Below are 20,780 nucleotides of genomic sequence, written 5' to 3'. Positions count from 1 at the left end.
ACAGGCTGGGGTGCCCTGCTGGTATGTGCCCCAACAGGTTTTTCTCTATCAGCCTGAAATCAGCCTGGAGCCTGTCTGACCTGCCCCCCCCCCCCAGGGAACTGGAGCCAGAGGCAGAGCCAGGTCAGGAGCTGGACTTAGAGCCTGGGCTTCTATGGTCCCACCAGCCCCATTGGGAAGCCATGTACAAAGCCTCCAGTGTCCAGGCCTGAGCTGCTGAGAGGCTGAGTAGAGTTCTCACACATGGGCTGAGGCCCAGTTCCGGGGAGGAGAGATGCTTGGTAGAGAGGTGTTTGCTTGTTGGACCCAGTATAGCCTGGTCCTCTCCCACGTTTGGGAGGGGCCAGAGCTGGAGAGAACAGCTGGTCTGGTCTGCTAGAGAGGTCATCTGACTGGCTGCTCCACCTGGGCAGCACACACCCCCACTCCTCTACCAGGCCACACAGGAGCTAGTGCCCACACAAGTGTGCCACCAGACTGGGAGGACACCCTTCTCACCCCCAGCACCTCCGGGTAAGCGCTGGACCTGGGCCCCAGGCTGGGGGGGAGGTGGCTTGTGGATCACTTGGAGGAGGTAGAAAGGAGTTTTCCTTTCCAACATGAGTACCTTCCCCCTTGTCCAGGCTCCCATGTAGCCCCAAGAACACAACTCATATCTGTTCATAAATTGTACCTGTTGACCTAGAAACCCAGCCGGAGACTGGAAGGTGAGAGGCAGAAAGCAGGGAGGCAGCTTGATGCCCAGGGTTGAAGCAGGGACGGTGCTGTTAGGAGTTAGCGCCCGCCCCAGGTACTTGTTCCCACCAGCTTGCCTTACCTGTCTTCACTGCCCCAGGAACGCCCAGCCAGGCCATAGCAGCAAGGGGACTCAAGCCTCAGAAGGGAGCCATCTACCTCAGGCCAAGGATCAGGAACCGTGGGGCCAGCCCCAGAGTCAGGGCTGGTGTGTTTGACACCAGTTCCAGCACATCCCTGGTCAACCCTCATTTCCCAAAGGAGGCTGAGAGGTGGGGAAGTGGGGCCCCCAAACCTGCCCAGTAGGTTAAAGTCTCTTTTTCTGCAATGAGAGAAATGAACAGGCAATAGGAGCCCAGGTTACAGGGTCAAGGGGTCATACAGAGGAACAGAAGGGCTGGAAGTTCCCCTCATTTGGCTACTGTCTCCCTTCCTAGGCCAGCCAGTTGCATCATGTCTGTGACCAGTGAAAAGACGGGCCTATCCCTGACTCAGGAGATCCTCAGCCACCTGGGCCTTGCCAACAAGGTAGGGGCTGCTGGACTGTAGGGATCATGTTTACTCTATCTCAGGGTGTGAGGGGGCCAGGAACAGGAAAGCAGACCCTGAGGCCACACCAAGGCCCGGCTGGGCCACTGGGGAGGCCGTGGGCAGACCTGTGATGCCTCCTTGCTCTTATAGACTGCAGCTTGGGGGACCCTGGGCACCCTCAGGACCTTTGTGAGCTTCAGTGTGGATAAGGATGTGCAGAGGCTGCTGAGGGCCATTGCAGGCCAAGGTGAGCCTTTTTCCTTCTGCACTTGGGATCTACTCTCTCTATAAGCCAGTCTGTAGACCAGGAAAGAGCCGGGAGGGAGGAACTGACAATCTCAATAAGTGCGTGGAATGCCTTAGTTCCTGTATGTCAAGTACTGTGGTAGGTGTGTCACAGTCATTCTCACAACACCCTATGAGCTAAGTCATATACTGAAGAGAAAACTGGGCTCAGGGAGGTGAAGAGGCTTGCCCAAGGCCAGACAGCTCCGAATGGCAGAGCTTGAATCCTAATCCAAGTCTGTTGGTCCCTGAAAGCCATTTTTACCCATCACACTGACCACCTTTAACCCCATTTGGGTAGGATTTGCATGCCATTTTGGTATCTTATTTGAATCTTCTTTTGAGATCAAATGGAAGTGGGGGGTGATAGGACCCTTACTCCTGTCCTTTCAGCCCTTTCCTGGATCTTGTTCTCTCCTCTTCTGGAGGCTTCAAGTCTGAGGAGTAAGGGAATCCTAGACCTGACTGGGGTCTGCCCAGCATACAGCCCAGCCCTCATCTTGGTTCAGGTGTGGACCACACTGCCATTGTGGACGTGCTGACCAATCGGAGCAGAGAGCAAAGGCAGCTCATTTCTCGAGCTTTCCAGGAGCGCACCCAACAGGTGAGAGCACTGGGACTTTTCAGGAGCAGGGATATGGGGTGAGAAGTCTCTGGAAGACCTGGGGTTCAGCAATAGCAAGCTGGCTCCTGCCCCCTGATTAAATGGGGATGGTACTTCAGGTCTAAGATAAAAACCTGCCAGATACTTCCAAGCCGCCCCTCCCCCCTTGTTCCTGTGGCCTCCCCCTCATGCCGCTCCTCTGCTGTGGCGACCATTTGTAGGATCTGCTGAAGTCCCTGCAGGCAGCACTCTCTGGGAACCTAGAGAGGATTGTGGTGGCTCTGCTGCTGCCAGCAGCCCATTTTGATGCCCAGGAACTGAGAACAGCCTTGAAGGTACCAGTCCAGGAGCCTTGCGCGGGTGTCTGGGGAAGGAGAGGCTGAGTGACTGCCTTTGCTCAGTCCGGAGGGGCGGGCTCGGCAGAGGCCCCCTTTGACCATCCCATATTGAGCCTTAGGAGGACACGTGGTTAGCATCTGCTCTCTGCCATTCTAGTGGCATGGCTCAGTCTCAAAGTGGCCTCCCAATTTCTTATAGAACTCAGGTTCTGCTGAGGATGTGGTTGTGGAAATTCTTGCGACCCGCACCCCACCCCAGCTGCAGGAGTGCCTGGCAGTCTACAAACACGGTAAAAACACAAAGGAGTAGGGATCCAGGAACTGGAGAGGGATCTGAGGGAAGGTTCTCTTTCCCCTGCACGTCTTCCAGGCAAGCCCTCTGGGAGCTTGTCTGCCCAAGTTCTGTTAGCTGGGGCTCTCTCCTCCCTTCTCCTCCCACTCAGTGCTCAGTCTCCCCACGGAGATAGCCAGATGTGATCATAAAAGAAAGAAGCAATGATTAATCTTAGTCTGGGGTTCCAGAGCAGGTTCCAAGGTAATAACAACACGGGGCACTATGACAGTCATCTTCTGGGTACCATGTCATCTTCTCAGCCCTGTGCTGATTCTGCCATCACACCACATCCCAGGCTGCAGCCAGGGGGAAAGGTGGGGACCTGTTCTCTGTCATAGGTGTTACCTCTCAGGCTCCTGGCTGCTGGCCTTGCTTGACTATCACATGCCTGCCTTGCCCACTAATTGTGGACTAGCTTTTTTGCATTCTCATCTTAGCCCCACCCCCCTTTTTTTCTTTCCCCAATTTTTCTTTGCTGTCCATCTTGGTCTATCTCTTAATCCTTCTCCTACCTCTCTCCCTTGTCGCTTCCATGTTCTCTTTTCTCCCTTTTCTGCTCTTTTCCTTTTGTAACATCCTACCTCTCACATTACTCTTCCTCACCTCCATAAGGGCCCAGGCCCTTACCATCTTGCCTCATCATGATGGTTTCCCTCTCTCCTTCCACTGCCTGGCCGCTACCAGAACAACATGGGCCTCCTGCCCTCAGCAGATTGGTGCCTGGAAAGGATCCCAGGGCACGATCCCAGAGCACATGGGGGACTCACAGCTTAGCGATGCTTTCAGGGTGGCTGTGCTGGTGCTTCTGCCTTTCATCCTGGGGACTGGCAGTCATTGAGCAGGACATGACAAGGTTGGCAGGGCACAGTGGACCAGACATTGAACAGGTCCTGCAGGCATCCACCTTGGGAAAAATCAAGAGGATTCAGAGCACTCCTGACCCTACCCCAGATTTCCAGGTGAAGGCTGAGGAGGACATCAAATCTGAGACAAGTGGTACCTTACAGGACCTGCTGCTGTCCTTGGCCAAGGTGAGGAAGACTGACTGGCAGAGGAAGGGTATGGGACAGAGTGGGGAACATTGTTTTTTGTTGTTTTTTTTTGTTTGTTTGTTTCATTTTTCCGAAGCTGGAAACGGGGAGGCAGTCAGACAGACTCCCGCATGCGCCCAACCGGGATCCACCCGGCATGCCCACCAGGGGCATTGCTCTGTTGCATCCAGAGCCATTCTAGCGCCTGAGGCAGAGGCCACAGAGCCATCCCCAGCCCCTGGGCCATCTTTGCTCCAACAGAGCCTCAATGCGGGAGGGGAGGAGAGAGACAGAGAGGAAGGAGAGGGGGAGGGGTGGAGAAGCAAATGGGCGCCTCTCCTGTGTGTGCCCTGGCCGGGAATCGAACCCGGGACTCCTGCACGCCAGGCCGACGCTCTACCACTGAGCCAACCGGCCAGGGCCGGGAGCATTGTTTTGATGTAATGGGCAAGAGAGGGCTTTGTGGAGGAGTTCAAGTTTGGTTTGTTGGCCTTGAGGTAAAAGGCTGCCCTGCAAAGAGGCCTCCTGAAAGAGTTTCTCATCCTAGGGGGGCCGAGAGAGCTACTCTGAAATCATTGACTATAACCTAGCAGAACAGGATGTCCAGGTGAGCCGGGGCTGAGCAGTCCTCAAAGTCATGCACGTAAGACACCTCTACCTATTTTTGAGCCAGCAACGCAAGTGCCCACTTGGCCTACAAACCTGTCCTTGCCTTGGGGAAGGAATCCTCAGTGGCCTGATGGGGGCTTGAGGTGTTGGGTAGTATCACACCTGAAGCCTTTTCACTCATCTAACCTCTGACTCCTGAGCTCACAGGAAGTGAGCTTGTCAACTCTCCTGGGCATTTGGGTGAGAGACCTTCCCCAGATTCTCCTTTGGGGGTTATTTAATTCCTTGAGTGCCAGAATTTTCCAAAATTGGGAATCAAGCTGTGAAGACAGAGCCCCTCTTGTAGTCCTGTTCTCTCTCTCTCTTTTTTAAACCATAAATAAAAGCAACTAATATAGAGGTTAAAATAACTTTGCCATTCAGCCCTGACTGGTTGGCTCAGTGGATAGAGCATTGGCTCGACGCGTGGAAGTCCCAGGTTTGATCCCCAGTCAGGACACATATGAGAAGCAACCATCCACTTCTTTTCCCCTCCCTCTCCCTCTTTATCTCTTCCTCTTTCGCAGCTAGTGGCTGGGTTGGTCCGAGTGTCAGAACAAGATGGGGGTTGCCAGGTGGATCCCAGTTGGGGCACAAATGGGAGTCTGTCTGACTATCTCCCCTCCTCTCACTTAAAAAAAATAACTTTTCCATCCTTAATCCCATTTTCACAATCACTGTGATGGATTCTGGGAACATTGTAACCGTGGTTTCTCAGCCTCAACCAATGATCCTGATTTACTCCCCACTCCTAGGCATTGAAGGGGGCTGCAGGACTCGGCATAGAAGAGACATGGGTCCTTATTCTCACCCAGCGAAATCCTGAACACCTTGTCCGAGGTATACATGAGCCCTCTTGTCTTCCTGGCTTGCTCTAATGAGTTTTAGCTGAGAAAGGTAGAGAGGGATCATCCTTCTCTGTGATAATCAGTCCCCTCTCCTCTAGAGCATTTATCTTTCTTCTTCCTTTTTAATGCGTTTATCTTTTTAACTCCCTCCCCTGCATACCACAAGTGTTTGATCAATACCAGCGGTGCACTGGGCATGAGTTAGAGCACACTGTCCGGAACCGTTTCCATGGAGATGCTCAGATGGCTCTGCTCAGCCTAGGTAGGGGCCTGCTCAGTACATGTGGGTAGGGGTCTCCCTGGAGATGGAACTACCTGTCTCCATTTTTCCCTCTTTGCTTCCAGCCTCGGTGATCAGGAACACAGCACTGTACTTTGCTGATAAACTTCATCAAACTCTTCAGGTGAGAGGGACACTCCTTTCCCCTCCTTCTTTAGGAACAAAAACTGGGGTAGACACTTCCTGGCAGCAAGAGAGGTGTGTAAAGATGGGGCCACAAGCCCTAGCCAGACAGTTCAGTTGTTTAGAGCACTGTCCCAAAGCGCAGAGGTTGTTGGTTTGATCCCCAGTCAGGGCACATACAGAAACAGATTGATGTTCCTGTCTCTCTCTCTCTCTCTCTCTCTCTCTGTCCTCCCTTCCCTTCCTCTCTCATTAAAATCAATAAATAACAATAAAAAAAAAATGATGGGGCCGCAAGTTGGCCCTCGTGGATCCAGACCAGCACTGGAAGTCCCACGACTCTGCTTCCTGCCAGAGCCCCACCAGCTCGGTCTGGGGTAGGTACGGTGCCCTCCTAGGACAGTCACTGACTTGGAACTTACACAGTCCTGGCATTCTGGCTTTTGTGCTGGAAGTGGTACCTAAAAGCTGAAAAATTAATATTGATATTTTAGGAGGAAAGGTCAGGCTTCCTGTCGTTTGGGGAGGGGAGGGAGAAGAAATATGAAAGTTTCCTGGCTTGCAGGAACGCACTGTGTAGGAGGCTCCCTTCTACTAGGAACCTTAAAGAGCATTTTTATTTATTTATTTATTTACAGAGACAGAGAGAGAGTCAGAGAGAGGGACAGATAGGGACAGACAGGAATGGAGAGAGATGAGAAGCAGCAATCATTAGTTTTTCGTTGCGACACCTTAGTTGTTCATTGATTGCTTTCTCATATGTGCCTTGACCATGGGGCTTCAGCAGACCAAGTAACCCCTTGCTCAAGCCAGCGACCTTGGGTCCGAGCTAGTGAGCTTTGCTCAAACCAGATGAGCCCGCGCTCAAGCTGGTGACCTCGGGTCTCGAACTCCTCCGCATTCCAGTCCGACACTCTATCCACTGCGCCACCGCCTGGTCAGGCAAAGAGCATTTTATTAATTTGGGCTAGGCATGCAGAGAGATTTTGTAGATGTAATTTCTATACTTGTGTGATTTGCACCAGACCAGAATGGCTGATAGCACTGTATTGTAAATGAAGAGGGGAAGGAGATTTAGATTCCCTCCCTTCCCCCAAGGCCTGTAAGGAAGCAGGTAAATAGCTAGCCAGGTGCAAGAAGAAAGAGATTGAAAAAAAACAAAACCCTTTTTTAAAATTTGATGAGCCATTTGCAGGCATTTATCCCCTAGCGCAGGGGTCCCCAAACTTTTTATACAGAGGGCCAGTTCACTGTCCCTCAGACTGTTGGAGGACCAGACTATAAAAAAAAACTATGAACAAATCCCTATGCACACTGCACATATCTTATTTTAAAGTAAAAAAACAAAACAGGAACAAATACAATATTTAAAATAAAGAACAAGGCCCTGGCCAGTTGGCTCAGCGGTAGAGCGTCGGCCTGGCGTGCGGGGGACCCGGGTTCGATTCCCGGCCAGGGCACATAGGAGAAGTGCCCATTTGCTTCTCCACACCCACCCCCTCCTTCCTCTCTGTCTCTCTCTTCCCCTCCCGCAGCCAAGGCTCCATTGGAGCAAAGATGGCCCAGGCACTGGGGATGGCTCCTTGGCCTCTGCCCCAGGCGCTAGAGTGGCTCTGGTCGCGGCAGAGCGATGCCCCGGAGGGGCAGAGCATCGCCCCCTGGTGGGCAGAGCGTCGCCCCTGGTGGGCGTGCCGGGTGGATCCTGGTCGGGCGCATGCGGGAGTCTGTCTGACTGTCTCTCCCTGTTTCCAGCTTCAGAAAAATACAAAAAAAAAAAATAATAATAATAATAATAAATAAAGAACAAGTAAATTTAAATCAACAAACTGACCAGTATTTCAATGGGAACTATGGGCCTGCTTTTGGCTAATGAGATGGTCAATGTCCAGTTCCATATCTGTCACTATGACGCGCTTCCGGAGCGTGTGTCCCGCGTCACCAGAAGTAGTACTGTACGTGAGTGATGCCAGACTTTGAGGCGCCGCCACATACAGTACTCTAGGAGCACAGGAGCATCCGCATCCAGGGCTCTTCCACTGACCACCAATGAAAGAGATGCCCCTTCCGGAAGTGCAGCAGGGGGCCGGATAAATGGCCTCAGAGGGCCGCATGCGACCCGCGGGGCCGTAGTTTGGGGACCCCTATCCTAGCACCATTGAAACTATTCCTCCCCTCCTGAAAACATATAATTGATGTATATATCTCTAAACAAAGGAATGGCAAATGAACACTAGAAAATTAAGGAATATCTTATTATATAGAATAACATTTTTGCTATTGTAAGTTTTTGGGGTTTTTTTATTTTTTTTACAAGGACAGAGAGTCAGATAGAGGGATAGATAGGGACGCTCTGCCCACCAGGGGGCGACAGACAGACAGGAACGGAGAGAGATGAGAAGCATCAATCATCAGTTTTTCGTTGCGACACCATAGTTGTTCATTGATTGCTTTCTCATATGTGCCATGACCGCAGGCCTTCAGCAGACTGAGTAACCCCCTGCTCGAGCCAGTGACCTTGGGTCCATGCTAGTGAGCTTTTTTTTTTTGCTCAAGCCAGATGAGCCCACACTCAAGCTGGCTATCCTGGGGTCTCGAACCTGGGTCCTTCCGCATCCCAGTCTGACGCTCTATCCACTGTGCCACTGCCTGGTCAGGGTCCTTATAAGTTTTGATGTGTAAAAATGTTTTTTATGAATCCTATAGACAAATGTTGTAAGTTTGCTAATGCATTGTGTCCCATCCCCCTCCTCCTTTTCCCACCAACCTGTGGGTGTGAGAGCAAAGGTATATAACCTGCCACAAGGGCTGTGCCCGAGGCACACTATTTGGGTCTGCACATGCCCCGTGTTAGTCATGTGCAGCCGGCATATTTAATAAATTTCCTCCTTTAATAAAACCCTTCAAAATTCATCTGGACTTGGTGTCTCTACATAAACCCGCAGAATTGAGGTACAGTTACTTTACAACAGAAGTCTTTATTCTTTCTAGAAGTCTTTATAGGTAGCAAGGCTTTTCTATCTTCTGAGTACCTGCCATTGGAACTGCCCAAGACAGAGCTCTGGAGAAGTGAGACTCTAAGCTAGAGCTAGCTTTCCGGGAGACTGAGCTCGCTCCTAGATAACACATACCTGTTTTCCCTGGCTGGGCATTACCTCCACTCTCTAGAATAATTACCATGCCATCTGGTCATTATTCTGTGAGAATCCCACTGCCACCCCTCTACATTGTTTTTACCCCTACCAGGAAACTGAACCCAATTACCAAGCCCTGATGCGCATCCTTATCTCTAGAAGTGAGACTGACCTTCTAAGTATCCGAGCTGAGTTCAAAAAAAAATTTGGAAAGTCCCTCTACTCTTCCCTCCAGGTAAGAGCTTCCTCCCTCACCTCCCCACTGCACTCCCTGCACACAGCTGAGCAAATGCCCTGGAGAATTCACGAGTCTTTGGTTTGGTGTAAGACTCCAGGCACCAGACAAGTGCTGGATTGGCACAAGGGAGGGGGCAGAGTGCCTGGACCACTGCGGTAGTGGGTCTAACACTCGATTCTCTTGTCTGCAGGATGCAGTGAAAGGGGACTGCCAGCTAGCCCTGCTGGCTCTGTGCAGGGCTGAAGACCTCTGAGACCACCGCATGCTGCCTCCCCACCCCTGCGTGATATTCAAGGATCTCCTGATTCCCATGTTTGACAGAGCCTGCAGGAAACCAGCTGGGCTTCCAAATAGGATAACCCTTCACTAAGCATCACATGTTCCAGCTTCTTGTTGAGTCTAGAACTCAAAAGATTTCTTTTAAATCCCTTAATTTTCCTTATCTCAGTGATATCTGCACCTGGGTCCCCTAGCTCTCTGTCTTGGGTGTGGGCTAGTGGGACCTACTTCATGGTTTCTGCCCTGCTTCTCCTACCCATATCCTGGGCAGAACATCTCACTGATACTGGTAGCTGTTTAGCTAATTTCATTCTTGTTTTTGTTCCCCGAAGTTTGGGTGGAACAGGACATGGGCTGGGAGGAGACCTTGAAGTTAAAGGTGCCTTTGATGTGCATTTGATTATTCAAGAGGAATACTGTTGGGTGCTCTTTTGCTGTACTTATCAACAAATACCCTCCCCTAGGGGTGTCCCCCCCCCCCGCCACGTCATTATTCTCTCTTCCCCAGGAAATTTTAGGCAATATAATTGAGAAAAACAGGAGCCAGAACAAGTCAGAAGTGGTCAGAGGTAGCAAAGGACCATCTGTAGAAACTAGGAGGCGATAAACAGAGGATCAAGCTGCCCCTTGCCTGCCTGGGAAATTCTGAGTTAGCAGGAAGCAAAACCCCCAAATTTATCTGCCCAAAGTGAGGACTTGGAAACTTGCCTCCAAATTAGAGGACTGTTACCAGAGAAGACCTATCAAAAACAGATAAACAAAAATAAAAAAGGAAAAAGCAGGCTTTGGGTTCCCCCTGATGGCTCTATTAGATATTACATGCAACCTTCTCACCTCTCTACCCTCCCTCCCCTTCTGCATTCCTCAATTGGGTCAAATACAGTGTGTCCATAAAGTCATGGTGCACTTTTGACAGGTCACAGGAAAGCAACAAAAGACGATAGAGATGTGAAATCTGCACCAAATAAAAGGAAAACTCTCCCAGTTTCATACCTATTCAGTGCAGTTCGATGTGGGTTCACGCACAGATTTTTTAGGGCTCCTTAGGTAGCTATCCCGTATAACCTCTACAGACTCGTCACTGACTGATGGCCTACCAGAACGGGGTTTCTCCACCAAACTGCCGGTTTCCTTCAACTGCTTATCCCACCGAGTAATGTTATTCCTGTGTAGTGGCGCTTCGTTATAAACGCACCAATATTCACGTTGCACTTTAGTCATGGATTCAAATTTAGAGAGCCACAGAACACACTGAACTTTCCTCTGTACCGTCCACATCTCGACTGGCATAGCCGTGGGCTGCTCTGCTGTATACACGGTGTCATGTCATCATCTGTGCATGCACACATGCTCCACATCATCCTACAGAAACTGGGAGGGTTTTCCTTTTATTTGGTGCAGATTTCACATTTCTATCATCTTTTGTTGCTTTCCTGTGACCGGTCAAAAGTGCACCATGACTTTACTGACACACTGTACTTAACCACTTAACCTCACTCAGTGCTACAGGGTAAGGCAAACAACAGATCTCAGGAAACAAGTTTTATTTCTAAACCTCTAGGAAGGCATTACAAATAAAGGAGATAGAAACCCAGATCAAATCCTGAAACAAAGACAGACCTGCTGGATAGCCAGAAGAACCCAGACAGACTGGGAAGCAAAGGAGATGCATTCTAGACGGGACCTCATCCTGAAGCCTGAGTCTGTACATTAGTGTGATATTCTGGGAAAACGGAGTTGGGAATCAAAACTCCTCACCTTGCCAGCCCCACTGTTGCCCTGGGTGATTGGGAGGAGGAGAAGGGCACAGCACAGGAGGGCAAGGAGATCACTGAGTCTCACCTTGACATTTACTGCATGCTCTGATCCCCAACAGTCCATAAATAAGTTACCCTGTATATCTCAGGGTTGCCCTGGGGGAGCAAGCAAAATAGGTATGGCCTCTGAAAGAAGAGGCTGGGCAGCTTGGTGCTGGGCGGTGCTACAGGAGGACACAGTCAGACTCTTGCTTCGGCCTCCTCCGACGCTCTCCTGCTGGGCGTCCAGAAGAAGTTCCTCTCCCCTGTACGGGATTTAAGTGGTCATCCCTCAGCCTTGGAAGGGCACAAGGACAGAGATTCTAGATAGAAGTGGGGCCAGGCCTGCGTGGTGCAGCAGGGAAGAAAGAAGGAAGGGATCCAGGGGAGAGGGCAAGACAAAAGAAGCGCCCCGAGGGCAAGGGCAGCAAAGAGACAATTGCAACAATAACAATAACCAGTGTCTGGACAGATGTGGAACACTGGGGAGGCAGGACTTGGAGGAGCAGTGAGCATGAGGGCAGGGCACAGCAGACTCACCTGTAGCGGCAGGGCCCTTGCAGGCAGAGGCTGGACCCCTTGTTGCTGTTGGTACTCCTCTTGCTGAAGTTGCTGGGCCAGCTCCAAGTCACTAAGACCCAATGTGCCTTGTGACTGCTGCTGCTGCAGGGACAAGGCGATCAGGTAGTCCTGGAGAGGGGAAAGAAAGAACAAGGATTGTGAGGTGGGCTGTGGCCTGGGAGATATATTCGCTGTGCTGTGCTGTCAAAGCATACACACCAAGCATGGAGATGGTCCCAAGGAGACAGAGGAAAGGGGTACAGAGGTCACATGTTACGCTCTCTAGATGATATGATGCATGCAGCCCACCAATGGCAGAAAGGTCTCTGAAGCGAACATGTTCTACACCCTTCCTGGAAGTCCCACGCACCTGGTCGACCTGCCGCTGCTTTTCTGGGAGACTATTTCCACCTTCTGCTCCGGGATCCTTGCCCAGGGAATGACTGAGGTGAAAGTCAGAGTCACAGAAGCAACTGTCCCCATCTACATTGTGCAGGCTCTCCCATACCACTTGCTCTTCCTGTAGAAAGCCCTGGTCGGTGACCAGTAAGTACAAGTGACTCTGCAAGGAAGAGGACAAAGCATTAGCGGGATAGGTGGTACAAAGGCATTTTACTGCCCAAAATCATCTGAGATGCACAGACACCATTTGAACCAATTTGTGTGCCAACAGGAACATACCTGTGTGAGCATGGGAAGCGTTTCTAAGTATGAGCAGCTGTGGGGAAAGGGAAGGGATGTCTGGGGAGTGGACGGCAGTCACTGTGGTCAAGCCTGGAGTCCTCAGAGCTGGGGTCCCACACAAGATCCTGCTTCCTACCCTACTTCCCACCATTCTCTAGACTCGTCTGATGGCTATGAAGATAAATCCTTTAAGAATCAAAGACCTCTACCTCTTCTACACAATTCCTAGCAAGTTTAGACAATTTCTAACTTGAAAAGACTGTTCAAAAATTTCCTTCCTGAGAGAGGATTATACCTCTTGTCCCTCCAGACAAAGGCTGTTCAGTCAGCCTAAGACGCAGTGGTGAAGATAACATGGGACAGAACTACAGCCAGTCTGCACTGGACACGCAGCACGAGTGAGAAATAAACCTTTGTTGTGGTAAACCCCAGAGATTTTAGGGATCATTCATTACCAGAGCTAAATCTACCCTGTCCTAACCCGGAAAAAAAAGGCATGAGGAAATAAACAGCATTCCAACATTCCCCCACCTCCAATGCATCATCACCTTGTGCTTAGTCATAGTGCTAAAGTGGTTGTTTCGGAAAAAGACGCTAAGTTCACCCTCCTTGGCAGCTGTGGTTAGCTCACAGAGTCCGTGGTAGGTCAGTTGTGCAGCGGTGGTCTCCAGGAACTGCTCTGCAATCAGGCCTGCCAAAGGGCAAAGGAGTAGGGGTGGGACCTTGGTTTAAACCAAAGTCCACAGAAGGGAGGATAATCCAGAGAGCCCCTGTCAAAGGCCTGGGGTGGTCCTGCCCCTGAAATTCCTTCCTGGAAGCCCAGCTGTGTTCATTCATTCATGAAATAGTTCTGAGCAGCCACCTGGTGTCAGGCACTGCACCAGCGGGCACTTCAGTTCCCCCAGCTCCCTCTCATGGCATTTACATCCCAGTGGGATGTGGTGGGGGAGATAGACAACAAACAATAGATCTAAGCAGCCTGACCAGGCGGTGACGCAGTGGATAGAGGGTTGGATTGGGATGCAGAGGACTCAGGTTCAAACCCCCCCACCCCCCCTACCCCCCACCCCGAGGTCGCCAGCTTGAGCGTGGGCTCATCTGGTTTGAGCAAAGCTCACCAGCTTCGCGGCCCACGGTCGCTGGCTTGAACAAGGGATCACTCAGTCTGCTGTAGCCCCTCAGTCAAGGCACATATGAGAAAGCAATCAATGAACAACTAAGGTGCCACAATGAATAATTGTGCTTCTCATCTCTCTCTCTTCCTGTCTGTCTGTCCCTATCTGTCCCTCTCTCTGCCTCTGTCACCAAAAAAAAAAAAAAAAAAAAAAAAAATCTAAGCAGCCATCTTGCCCTCCACATGCTGTCCACAGGAGAGGTGATCTCACCTTCTGTCACGAGGTTGGTGTCGCTGGAGTGCTTGCAGGTGATGATCTTCTCTACCAGCTGATTGTAACTCAGTTTCCCAACTGCACTCACAGCCTCAGGGCTCTGTGTGGGTGGGGTAGGGTGAGTGATACCAAAAAATTGAGATCTTTTTAAGAAGGAAATGAACCAAGTCCACAAGGACTGCAACCCTATGACCAAAGGTTCCTGAAACTTTTGCTGTCTGAAAAACTGCATATGGCCTGACCAGGCGGTGGCGCAGTGGATAGAGCATCGGATTGGGATGCAGAGGACCCAGGTTCGAGACCCCGAGGTCGCCAGCTTGAGCGCAGGCTCATCTGGTTTGAGCAAAAGCTCACCAGCTTGAACCCAAGGTCGCTGGCTCAAGCAAGGGGTTATTTGGTCTGCTGCGGTTCCACGGTCAAGGCACATATGAGAAAGCAATCAATGAACAACTAAAGTGTTGCAACGTGCAACGACAAACTAATGACTGATGCTTCTCATCTCTCCATTTCTGTCTGTCTGTCCCTGTCTATCCCTCTCTCTTGACTCTCTCTCTGTCTCTGTAAATAAATAAATAAATAAATAAATAAATAAATAACTGCATATGGTTTGTTAGTATTTGAATGTTACCGCCCTACCAAAAAAAGTTTACAATTCAAGAAATTCTCCGCTGGGTCCTGCCTATAATCCAATTCCCCACTCAAGCCAATCTAACCCCCACCTCCCTAACTCCCACCCCACAACACTATGTTTCTCTGACAGCTTGAGCTGGACAAGAGTTTCATTTGAGCCCTCTTGCACTCACCTGTGGGTCAACAAGCCAGCCATGGTACAGATGTATCCCTAGCAAGTCGAAAATGCTGCACTCGGGTGTGTACTCAAAGTCCCAGACGCTTGTGAATCGCACGTTGACATCCAGACCTGTGGCAAGTTTAGGCAGCACTGTCATTGCATCATCCACATTCTAGGGGTAGAAAAGAAAATGATGGATATGTTAAATCAGCACACTGTATAGCTTAAACTTACACTATGTTATGTATCAATTATATCTCAAGGAAGCTGGGGGGGGAATGTAGGTCCAGACTCTCCTCCCCCCATTCCACTTCCACCCCCAGAAGTAAAAAATTAATCTTGTTGCTTTTCTTCCCTGGTTCTCTCAAAAGCCATTCCATTCCTCCCTTGCCTCATCCTTTCTTTATCTTATCTAAATGAACATATTTTCTCATTACCCTCTTCTTCCTCCTGTAGAAAGATATCACAGTTCAAGGAACCCTCTTAAGAAGTAGCAGGAAGCCTTCACTTAATAGTCTGGGTGTCCCCTTACAAGCTTGCAACCCCCTTTGTCCACAGACCTGTGCTCACCTGCTGAAAATTAAGCTGAAGACCCTCTGACATTTCCTGGGGCTTGATGGACAGGAGGCAGTCTCCTACAAGACAGGATTCATTATCAGTCTACCCCACCAATTGTCCTAAAAGCTGCTTCCTCTTCTCCTGGAGAATAGATGGGGTGATGACACAGAACCACAGATTTTCAGAGATGGAAAGGGCCTTAGAGTCTAATCCTGACCTTTCATTTCTCATGGAAGAAAGAGGCCCACAAAGGTGAAGGGCCCACCCAAGGTCACATGTGAAAACTGAGGGCAGCCCAAGACTCTTGACACCTTGACTTTTTTTTTTTTTTTTTTAGATTTTATTTATCGATTTAGAGAGAGGATAGACAGACAGAAAGGGGGGTGGGGATAGACAGACAGGAAGCATCAACTCATAGTAGTTGCTTCTTGCCTGGAGTTTCGAATTGGCAACCTCAGCATTCCAGATGGATACTTTATCCGCTGTGCCACCACAGGTCAGGCGACAGACACCCTTGACTCTTGCTTTTCGTGCCCCAGCCTTGCAGAAATGCCCAGAGACCTTCACCCTCCCTGACACATCAGAGCCCCAAATGGGAAGTCCCTCAATATTTCTGGATTTCTGGCTGAGTGAATAGTGCTTGTAATTCTGTGTAATTCCTCTTCAAGGCCCAGTCACTCACCAAGATGGGCCATGAGCTCATCTGATGTGATCACTTCCTTCTGAGGGGGCAGCTTTACCTGGAGATAGAGGGGTGATCAAAGGGTCAGCCATGCACATGCTTTCCTTCACAGAGAGAGCCCTGAGGGAGAAACCCATGGAAAGGGGGCAGGGGTTGTAGTGGAAAAAGAAGACTCGCAATGCCAGAAACAGCATGAATGTAAAACACTGCAGGGCATTCCCACTTGCTAGAGAGTAGAAAATACAGGAGTAGGAATTGGTCTTCTTGTTTTTATGAACATCTTATTTCGTTTGTGCAAGCTGGAGCTGTAGGGAGAATAATTTCTAAAGTTTTGGCTGGTTTGAGAAAATCAGGATAAAGGTCAGGGAAGAATTATTTCCCCAACATCTTCTGAGCCCCCATCTAAACTCTCTCTTACCTTCCACTGAAGAAAGAGGATGTTCATGATGGCGAGGAGAGGGCAAGGGCCGTTAGTGCTCTGGGTGATGATGGGTGTCCGTTCTCCTTTCCAGGGGATCCACTTTACACAGTAGAAATCGAGCTCTGGCTGTTGGGCCCTGGGGGACTGAAGAAGCCCCTGGGGCCTGGAGCTTGCCCCCATGGTCTCTGCCTCAGGCCCTGTCCTGTGGGCTGGCTCTGGCTGGTTCAAGCTAGGATCAGGTAAAGGCGACTCAAGTTTATCCTGGCCTTGGACTGGCAGCGACGCTTGATCTGCTGGCTCCTGTTCTCTAGCCACCCCACCGGCACCTCCGGCCATCCTACCGGCACCTCCGGTCACCCCATCAGCACCTCTGGCATCCTTGTCTGGGGGGTGTTCATCTGGTTCTTTGTGGTTTTCGGGACTGACTGCTTCTGCAGTACTGGCCTTGCCAGAGACTGGATGCTCAGGTTGATGGCCTTCCATAGTCAGAAAAGGTCAACTGAGGGGCACCAAAGATTTGACAGTCCTCAGAAAGTTGCCTAATCTTGGCTTGATGTGCAAAAGAGAGAACGATTCACTAAAAAGGAAATCATTGGGCTGGAAAGCGAATAGGCCCAGAAAAGTCTCAGAAAAGAAACGTGGTATGGAAGGCTGGATGGTGTTTGTAGTCACTCCTGCCTATGGAATAAACAGAAGAGCAGCCCCAGGCTGAGCCCTTTTACCTCGATCTTGCTGTGATCAGATGGGACCTATGAGTGTACTGGGCTTTCAGGTTTGGGCAGGATGATTCCAGTGGGATTGAAGACACTGGGTGAGGCAGCTTCCCTGAAACAGACAAGAACAAGGAATGCAGAAAAGACAGAGAAAGGGAGAATAAAAGGAAAAAGACAGAAGAGAAAGAGATGGAGAAAGAAATGTTAAAACTAATGGCTGTTAACAAAGTAATCTTTAGCTCACCCTGTAACAGGTATCAATCACATTGGTAGCCCCCACCCTAGTCAGGACCAAGGTAAATCCTTTGCCCTCTACCAAACCACACCCCTTGGCTGTTCATGGACCCTCCTGTGCACATACAGGCTGCTTGTATCTAGGGCTACCTTCTCTCTACCTCATCCCAGAGGTGGAAATGTGAACAGTGACATACTGCTTAGGGTGAAGAGCAGCTAGAGATACAGAGAGTCAGTATCACGCCCCTAAAGAAGAAACACTGTTGAGCCTGACCAGGCAGTGGCACAGTAGATAGAGCATCGACCTGGGATGCTGAGGTCCCAGGTTTGAAACCCTGAGGTCGCCAGCTTGAGCACAGGCTCACCAGCTTGAGCACAGAGTTGCTTGCTTGAGCCTGTGATCATAGACATGACCCCATGGTTTCTGGCTTGAACAAGGGGTCACTGGCTCAGCAGGAGCTCCCCAATCAAGGCATATATGAGAAGCAATCAAAGAACAACTAAAGTGCCGCAACTATGAGTTGATGCTTCTCATCTCTCTCCCTTCTGTCTGTCAGTACCCTGTCTGTCTGTCCCTCTCTCTGTCTCTGTCCCTCTCTCAAAGAAGAGGAAGAAGAAGAATAGGAAGAAAAAGAAGAAGAATAAGAAGAGTAAAAGGAGGAGGAGAAGGAGGAGGAGGAGGAGGAGGAGAAGGAGAAGAAGAAGAAGGAGGAGGAGGAGGAGGAAGAAGAGGAGGAGGAGGAGGAAGAAGAGGAGGAGGGAGGAGGAGGGGGAAGGAGGAGGAGGAGGAGAAGGAGAAGAAGAAGAAGGAGGAAGAGGAAGAGGAGGAGGAGGAGGAAGGAAGAGGAGGAGGGAGGAGGAAGGGGAAGGAGGAGGAGGAAAAGAAGAAGGAGGAGGAGGAAGAGGAGGAGGAGGAGAAAGAAGGAGAAGGAGAAGGAGGAGGAGGAGGAAGAGGAGGAGGAGGAAGGAGAAGGAGGAGGAGGAGGAGGAAGGAGGAGGAGAAAGGAGAAGGAGGAGAAGGAGGAGGAAGAGGAGGAGGAGGAGGAGGAGGGGAAGGAGAAGAAGAAACACTGTTGAAAAGAAGTCCCTTCTCGGGCCTGACCTGTGGTGGCGCAGTGAAGAAAGCATCAACCTAAAAGTGCTGAGGTCGCAGATTCGAAACCCCGGGCTTGATTGGGAGTTGATGCTTCCAGTTCCTCCCCCCCTTCTCTCTCTCTGTCTCTCCTCTCTCTCTCTGTCTCTCCCTCTCCTCTCTAAAATGAATAAATAAATTAAAAAAAAAAAAGTCCTTCTCAAAGGACTCTGCTTTACACAACCTCAAACCACAACAAAAAGGTCTTGGACGGGGCTTCCTGTAGGCCAAAGAGGGAAATGTAGGCCATAGAGACTTAAATCAAAGACTATGCTGATAAGTAACTTCAGATTAGGAGCACAAATATCTCTCCCTCCACAGTAAGCTTCTCTGGACAGTTGGAGTTGAGATATCAACTTCTTCTCAGTTCCTCTTTGCTCCCCAAAGTGCCTTAACCTAGAGATACTCTTTTGCAAATGTTGATTATCGATTTGTATGAAGACTACTCCCTCTGCATTCATTGTTGTGTGTGTGTGTTCCTTCTGTCTATTCCCATCTAGGTAATTTTAGTTGTGAACACTGGACCTGTTTAACCTGCTCTCCTCTATCGGTATTAAGCATCAGTTCAGCAGGGACAGACATTTAATTAATGCTGTGGATAGTAAACAAAAAAAAACCCATAAATCCTGCCCTCTGGAAAACATTCCCCCCTCACTCCTGAGTCAGGGTAAGGAAAGATGAAAAATTAAACTTGTCAGAAATCTTGTCTTTTATCCACCTTCTTCCTAAATTGAGACTATGCATCCTTCTTGCAACCCCGCAGAAATTTAGGGCATGGGTAAGGCCTGGGAAATAAGTTGAGGAACATAAAAGTCAGTGAAATAAGCCTATTCACCTAAATTGATCATCCTCCTGATTCAAACATAATTTATGCTAGCTGCACCTCATTTACATGTTGTTAATTTAGAATCAGAGTAGTAAAAATTGCCTACAGGCCTGACATTTTGTTTTTCTCTCTTTCCTTCTTTCTTCCCCTCCCAAGTGACACTTAGGTCCTGGAAAGCAGAAACCAGAGCCTGGGAAAGTTAAAAAAGCAGGGCTCATTTCTTACCTTTTCTGCGCAATGCCAGAAATGATCAATAATTAAGTGGGGGTTGGGCAGCTAGTTGGCTAAGAGGATGAGCCAAAAGAAACCAGGAGCTGGACACCAGAGAGAGCTGGTTCTCAGAAAAACTGGGCAAACCTAAGTGGGCTAAGTCTAAGAGGCAGGGATGAAACGGAATGAAAAATGTTCACTCTGTAAGGTGCACACCTGGTGGGATGGGCAAGGAGTATTTCAGAGCAGGAAAGGATGAGGGGAGGCTATTCAGATAAACAAGTATTATCCTATTCTTTTCTCCATTCAAGTCCTACATGTTTTTTCCAGCAGGAATGATCTTCTGGTTGTGGGTGAGGGAGTTAAAATAGCACTGCCACTCCATAGCAGTGGCAGTAAGTAGCCAGAAGTTGAAAGAAGCCTATAAACTGGGTAGGGAGCTTCAGTAAGACAGCCACTAGCCCTGGCTGGGTAGCTCTGTTGGTTAGAGTGTCATCCAGGTACACACGCCAATTTTTCAGTTCGATCCCAGTCAGGGTACATGCAAGAATCAATAGATGAATGCAGGGAGAAGTGGAACAACAAATTGATGTTTCTCTGTTTCTCTCTCTAATCAATCAATAAATAAAAAAAGACACCCCCACCCCCGATCCTAGGAACTTTCCTCTCCCTGCAAGTCCTTTACTGTCCCACTCCAATCTCCTCAGTATGACTCAAATCTTCAAGCAACTAATGGTTTAAATGTTCCCCTCAGAATAAGTCAACTACCACCACAGTGCTTGCTCGCAACGGAGAGGGGGAAGGTTACGTTAAAAGAAGAAAAAGAAGGGACCAAGCAGCATCCCTTTTACATATTCCTCCTGCCTCACTCCTCTCACAATCCAAACCTGTAGAGAGCAAAGTGGAAAGAGAGTGTCACCTCCCCAGAGAGGGAGAGGAAAAAGAAAACTGAGGATAGGAAAGGAAGTGAAGGAAATAGATAAAACAAAGTTTTTACCTTAGAGAAGGTTGTTCCAGGACCAAGAAGGAGGGTTCAGCACTGTCAATCCGATGGCGGCGATGGTTACAAGGAAGCGGCGCCAACAGTCCCAGCTGCCTTCCAGCTGTCAACGCCAGAGCTTATACAGGTTTATGAACGGTGGTCCTAGCTTGGTCCTGGCCACTTCCGGACTCACGCCCAGGATCCAGGGCACTGGAGGAGGGCCAGGGCAGGCAGGGGCTCAACCCAGGTTGCTCAGAGGGTGTCTTCAGGATTCCTGAGTCGCAGAGTCTAGGGCGTGCGCTCCAGGCCCTAACTCCAAGCTGGTTTTTAAAGGAAGTTTCAGTTTTTCTTTTTTCTCCTTTCTCTCTTGTCTTCCCATTGGGACAAAGAAAAATTAG

General features: G+C 49.7%; 2 protein-coding genes across 5 annotated transcripts; one reads left to right on the top strand and one right to left on the bottom strand.

The window, feature by feature from the left end:
• Positions 1–128: 128 nt before the first annotated feature.
• Positions 129–10,376, top strand: ANXA9 (annexin A9). 4 transcript variants are annotated; one of them, XM_066268006.1, is made up of 14 exons: positions 129–513; positions 624–707; positions 1,173–1,263; positions 1,417–1,513; positions 2,061–2,155; positions 2,377–2,490; positions 2,693–2,783; positions 3,779–3,858; positions 4,406–4,465; positions 5,262–5,346; positions 5,521–5,616; positions 5,700–5,758; positions 9,001–9,123; positions 9,317–10,376. In XM_066268006.1, exons 3-14 carry the CDS (start codon positions 1,189–1,191, stop codon positions 9,377–9,379), a joined length of 1,038 nt encoding a protein of 345 aa, XP_066124103.1. In that variant the 5' UTR covers positions 129–513; positions 624–707; positions 1,173–1,188; the 3' UTR covers positions 9,380–10,376. The 4 variants fall into 4 exon arrangements, with proteins under 4 accessions (XP_066124103.1, XP_066124101.1, XP_066124102.1 ...); XM_066268004.1 differs by lacking the exon at positions 624–707; XM_066268005.1 differs by having other exon boundaries at positions 624–1,263.
• A 556-nt stretch (positions 10,377–10,932) lies between these two features.
• Positions 10,933–20,535, bottom strand: MINDY1 (MINDY lysine 48 deubiquitinase 1). The gene is made up of 10 exons (XM_066267998.1): positions 20,398–20,535; positions 16,283–17,110; positions 15,865–15,922; positions 15,195–15,259; positions 14,638–14,796; positions 13,832–13,934; positions 12,995–13,137; positions 12,133–12,324; positions 11,742–11,891; positions 10,933–11,467 (listed from the first exon to the last, which is right to left on the bottom strand). Exons 2-10 carry the CDS (start codon positions 16,766–16,768, stop codon positions 11,387–11,389), a joined length of 1,437 nt encoding a protein of 478 aa, XP_066124095.1. The 5' UTR covers positions 16,769–17,110; positions 20,398–20,535; the 3' UTR covers positions 10,933–11,386.
• Positions 20,536–20,780: the final 245 nt, after the last annotated feature.

This window comes from Saccopteryx bilineata, chromosome 3 (assembly GCF_036850765.1).
Source record: "Saccopteryx bilineata isolate mSacBil1 chromosome 3, mSacBil1_pri_phased_curated, whole genome shotgun sequence".
NCBI lineage: Eukaryota > Metazoa > Chordata > Mammalia > Chiroptera > Emballonuridae > Saccopteryx > Saccopteryx bilineata.
Note: the sequence above shows the minus strand (reverse complement) of the source record. Positions and strands in the feature narration are given on the sequence as shown.

Excerpts from the sequence above, each read along its gene's own strand:
- MINDY1 (XM_066267998.1), bottom strand. The coding sequence starts at position 16,768 with ATGGAAGGCCATCAACCTGAGCATCCAGTCTCTGGCAAGGCCAGTACT. Across the intron at positions 13,935-14,637 it reads GCTGGCTTGTTGACCCACAG|AGCCCTGAGGCTGTGAGTGC; the intron begins GTGAGTGCAAGA and ends CCACCCACACAG. Across the intron at positions 11,892-12,132 it reads AGCAGCGGCAGGTCGACCAG|GACTACCTGATCGCCTTGTC; the intron begins GTGCGTGGGACT and ends TCCCCTCTCCAG.
- ANXA9 (XM_066268004.1), top strand. The coding sequence starts at position 1,189 with ATGTCTGTGACCAGTGAAAAGACGGGCCTATCCCTGACTCAGGAGATC. Across the intron at positions 2,156-2,376 it reads TCCAGGAGCGCACCCAACAG|GATCTGCTGAAGTCCCTGCA; the intron begins GTGAGAGCACTG and ends GACCATTTGTAG. Across the intron at positions 5,347-5,520 it reads TCCTGAACACCTTGTCCGAG|TGTTTGATCAATACCAGCGG; the intron begins GTATACATGAGC and ends GCATACCACAAG.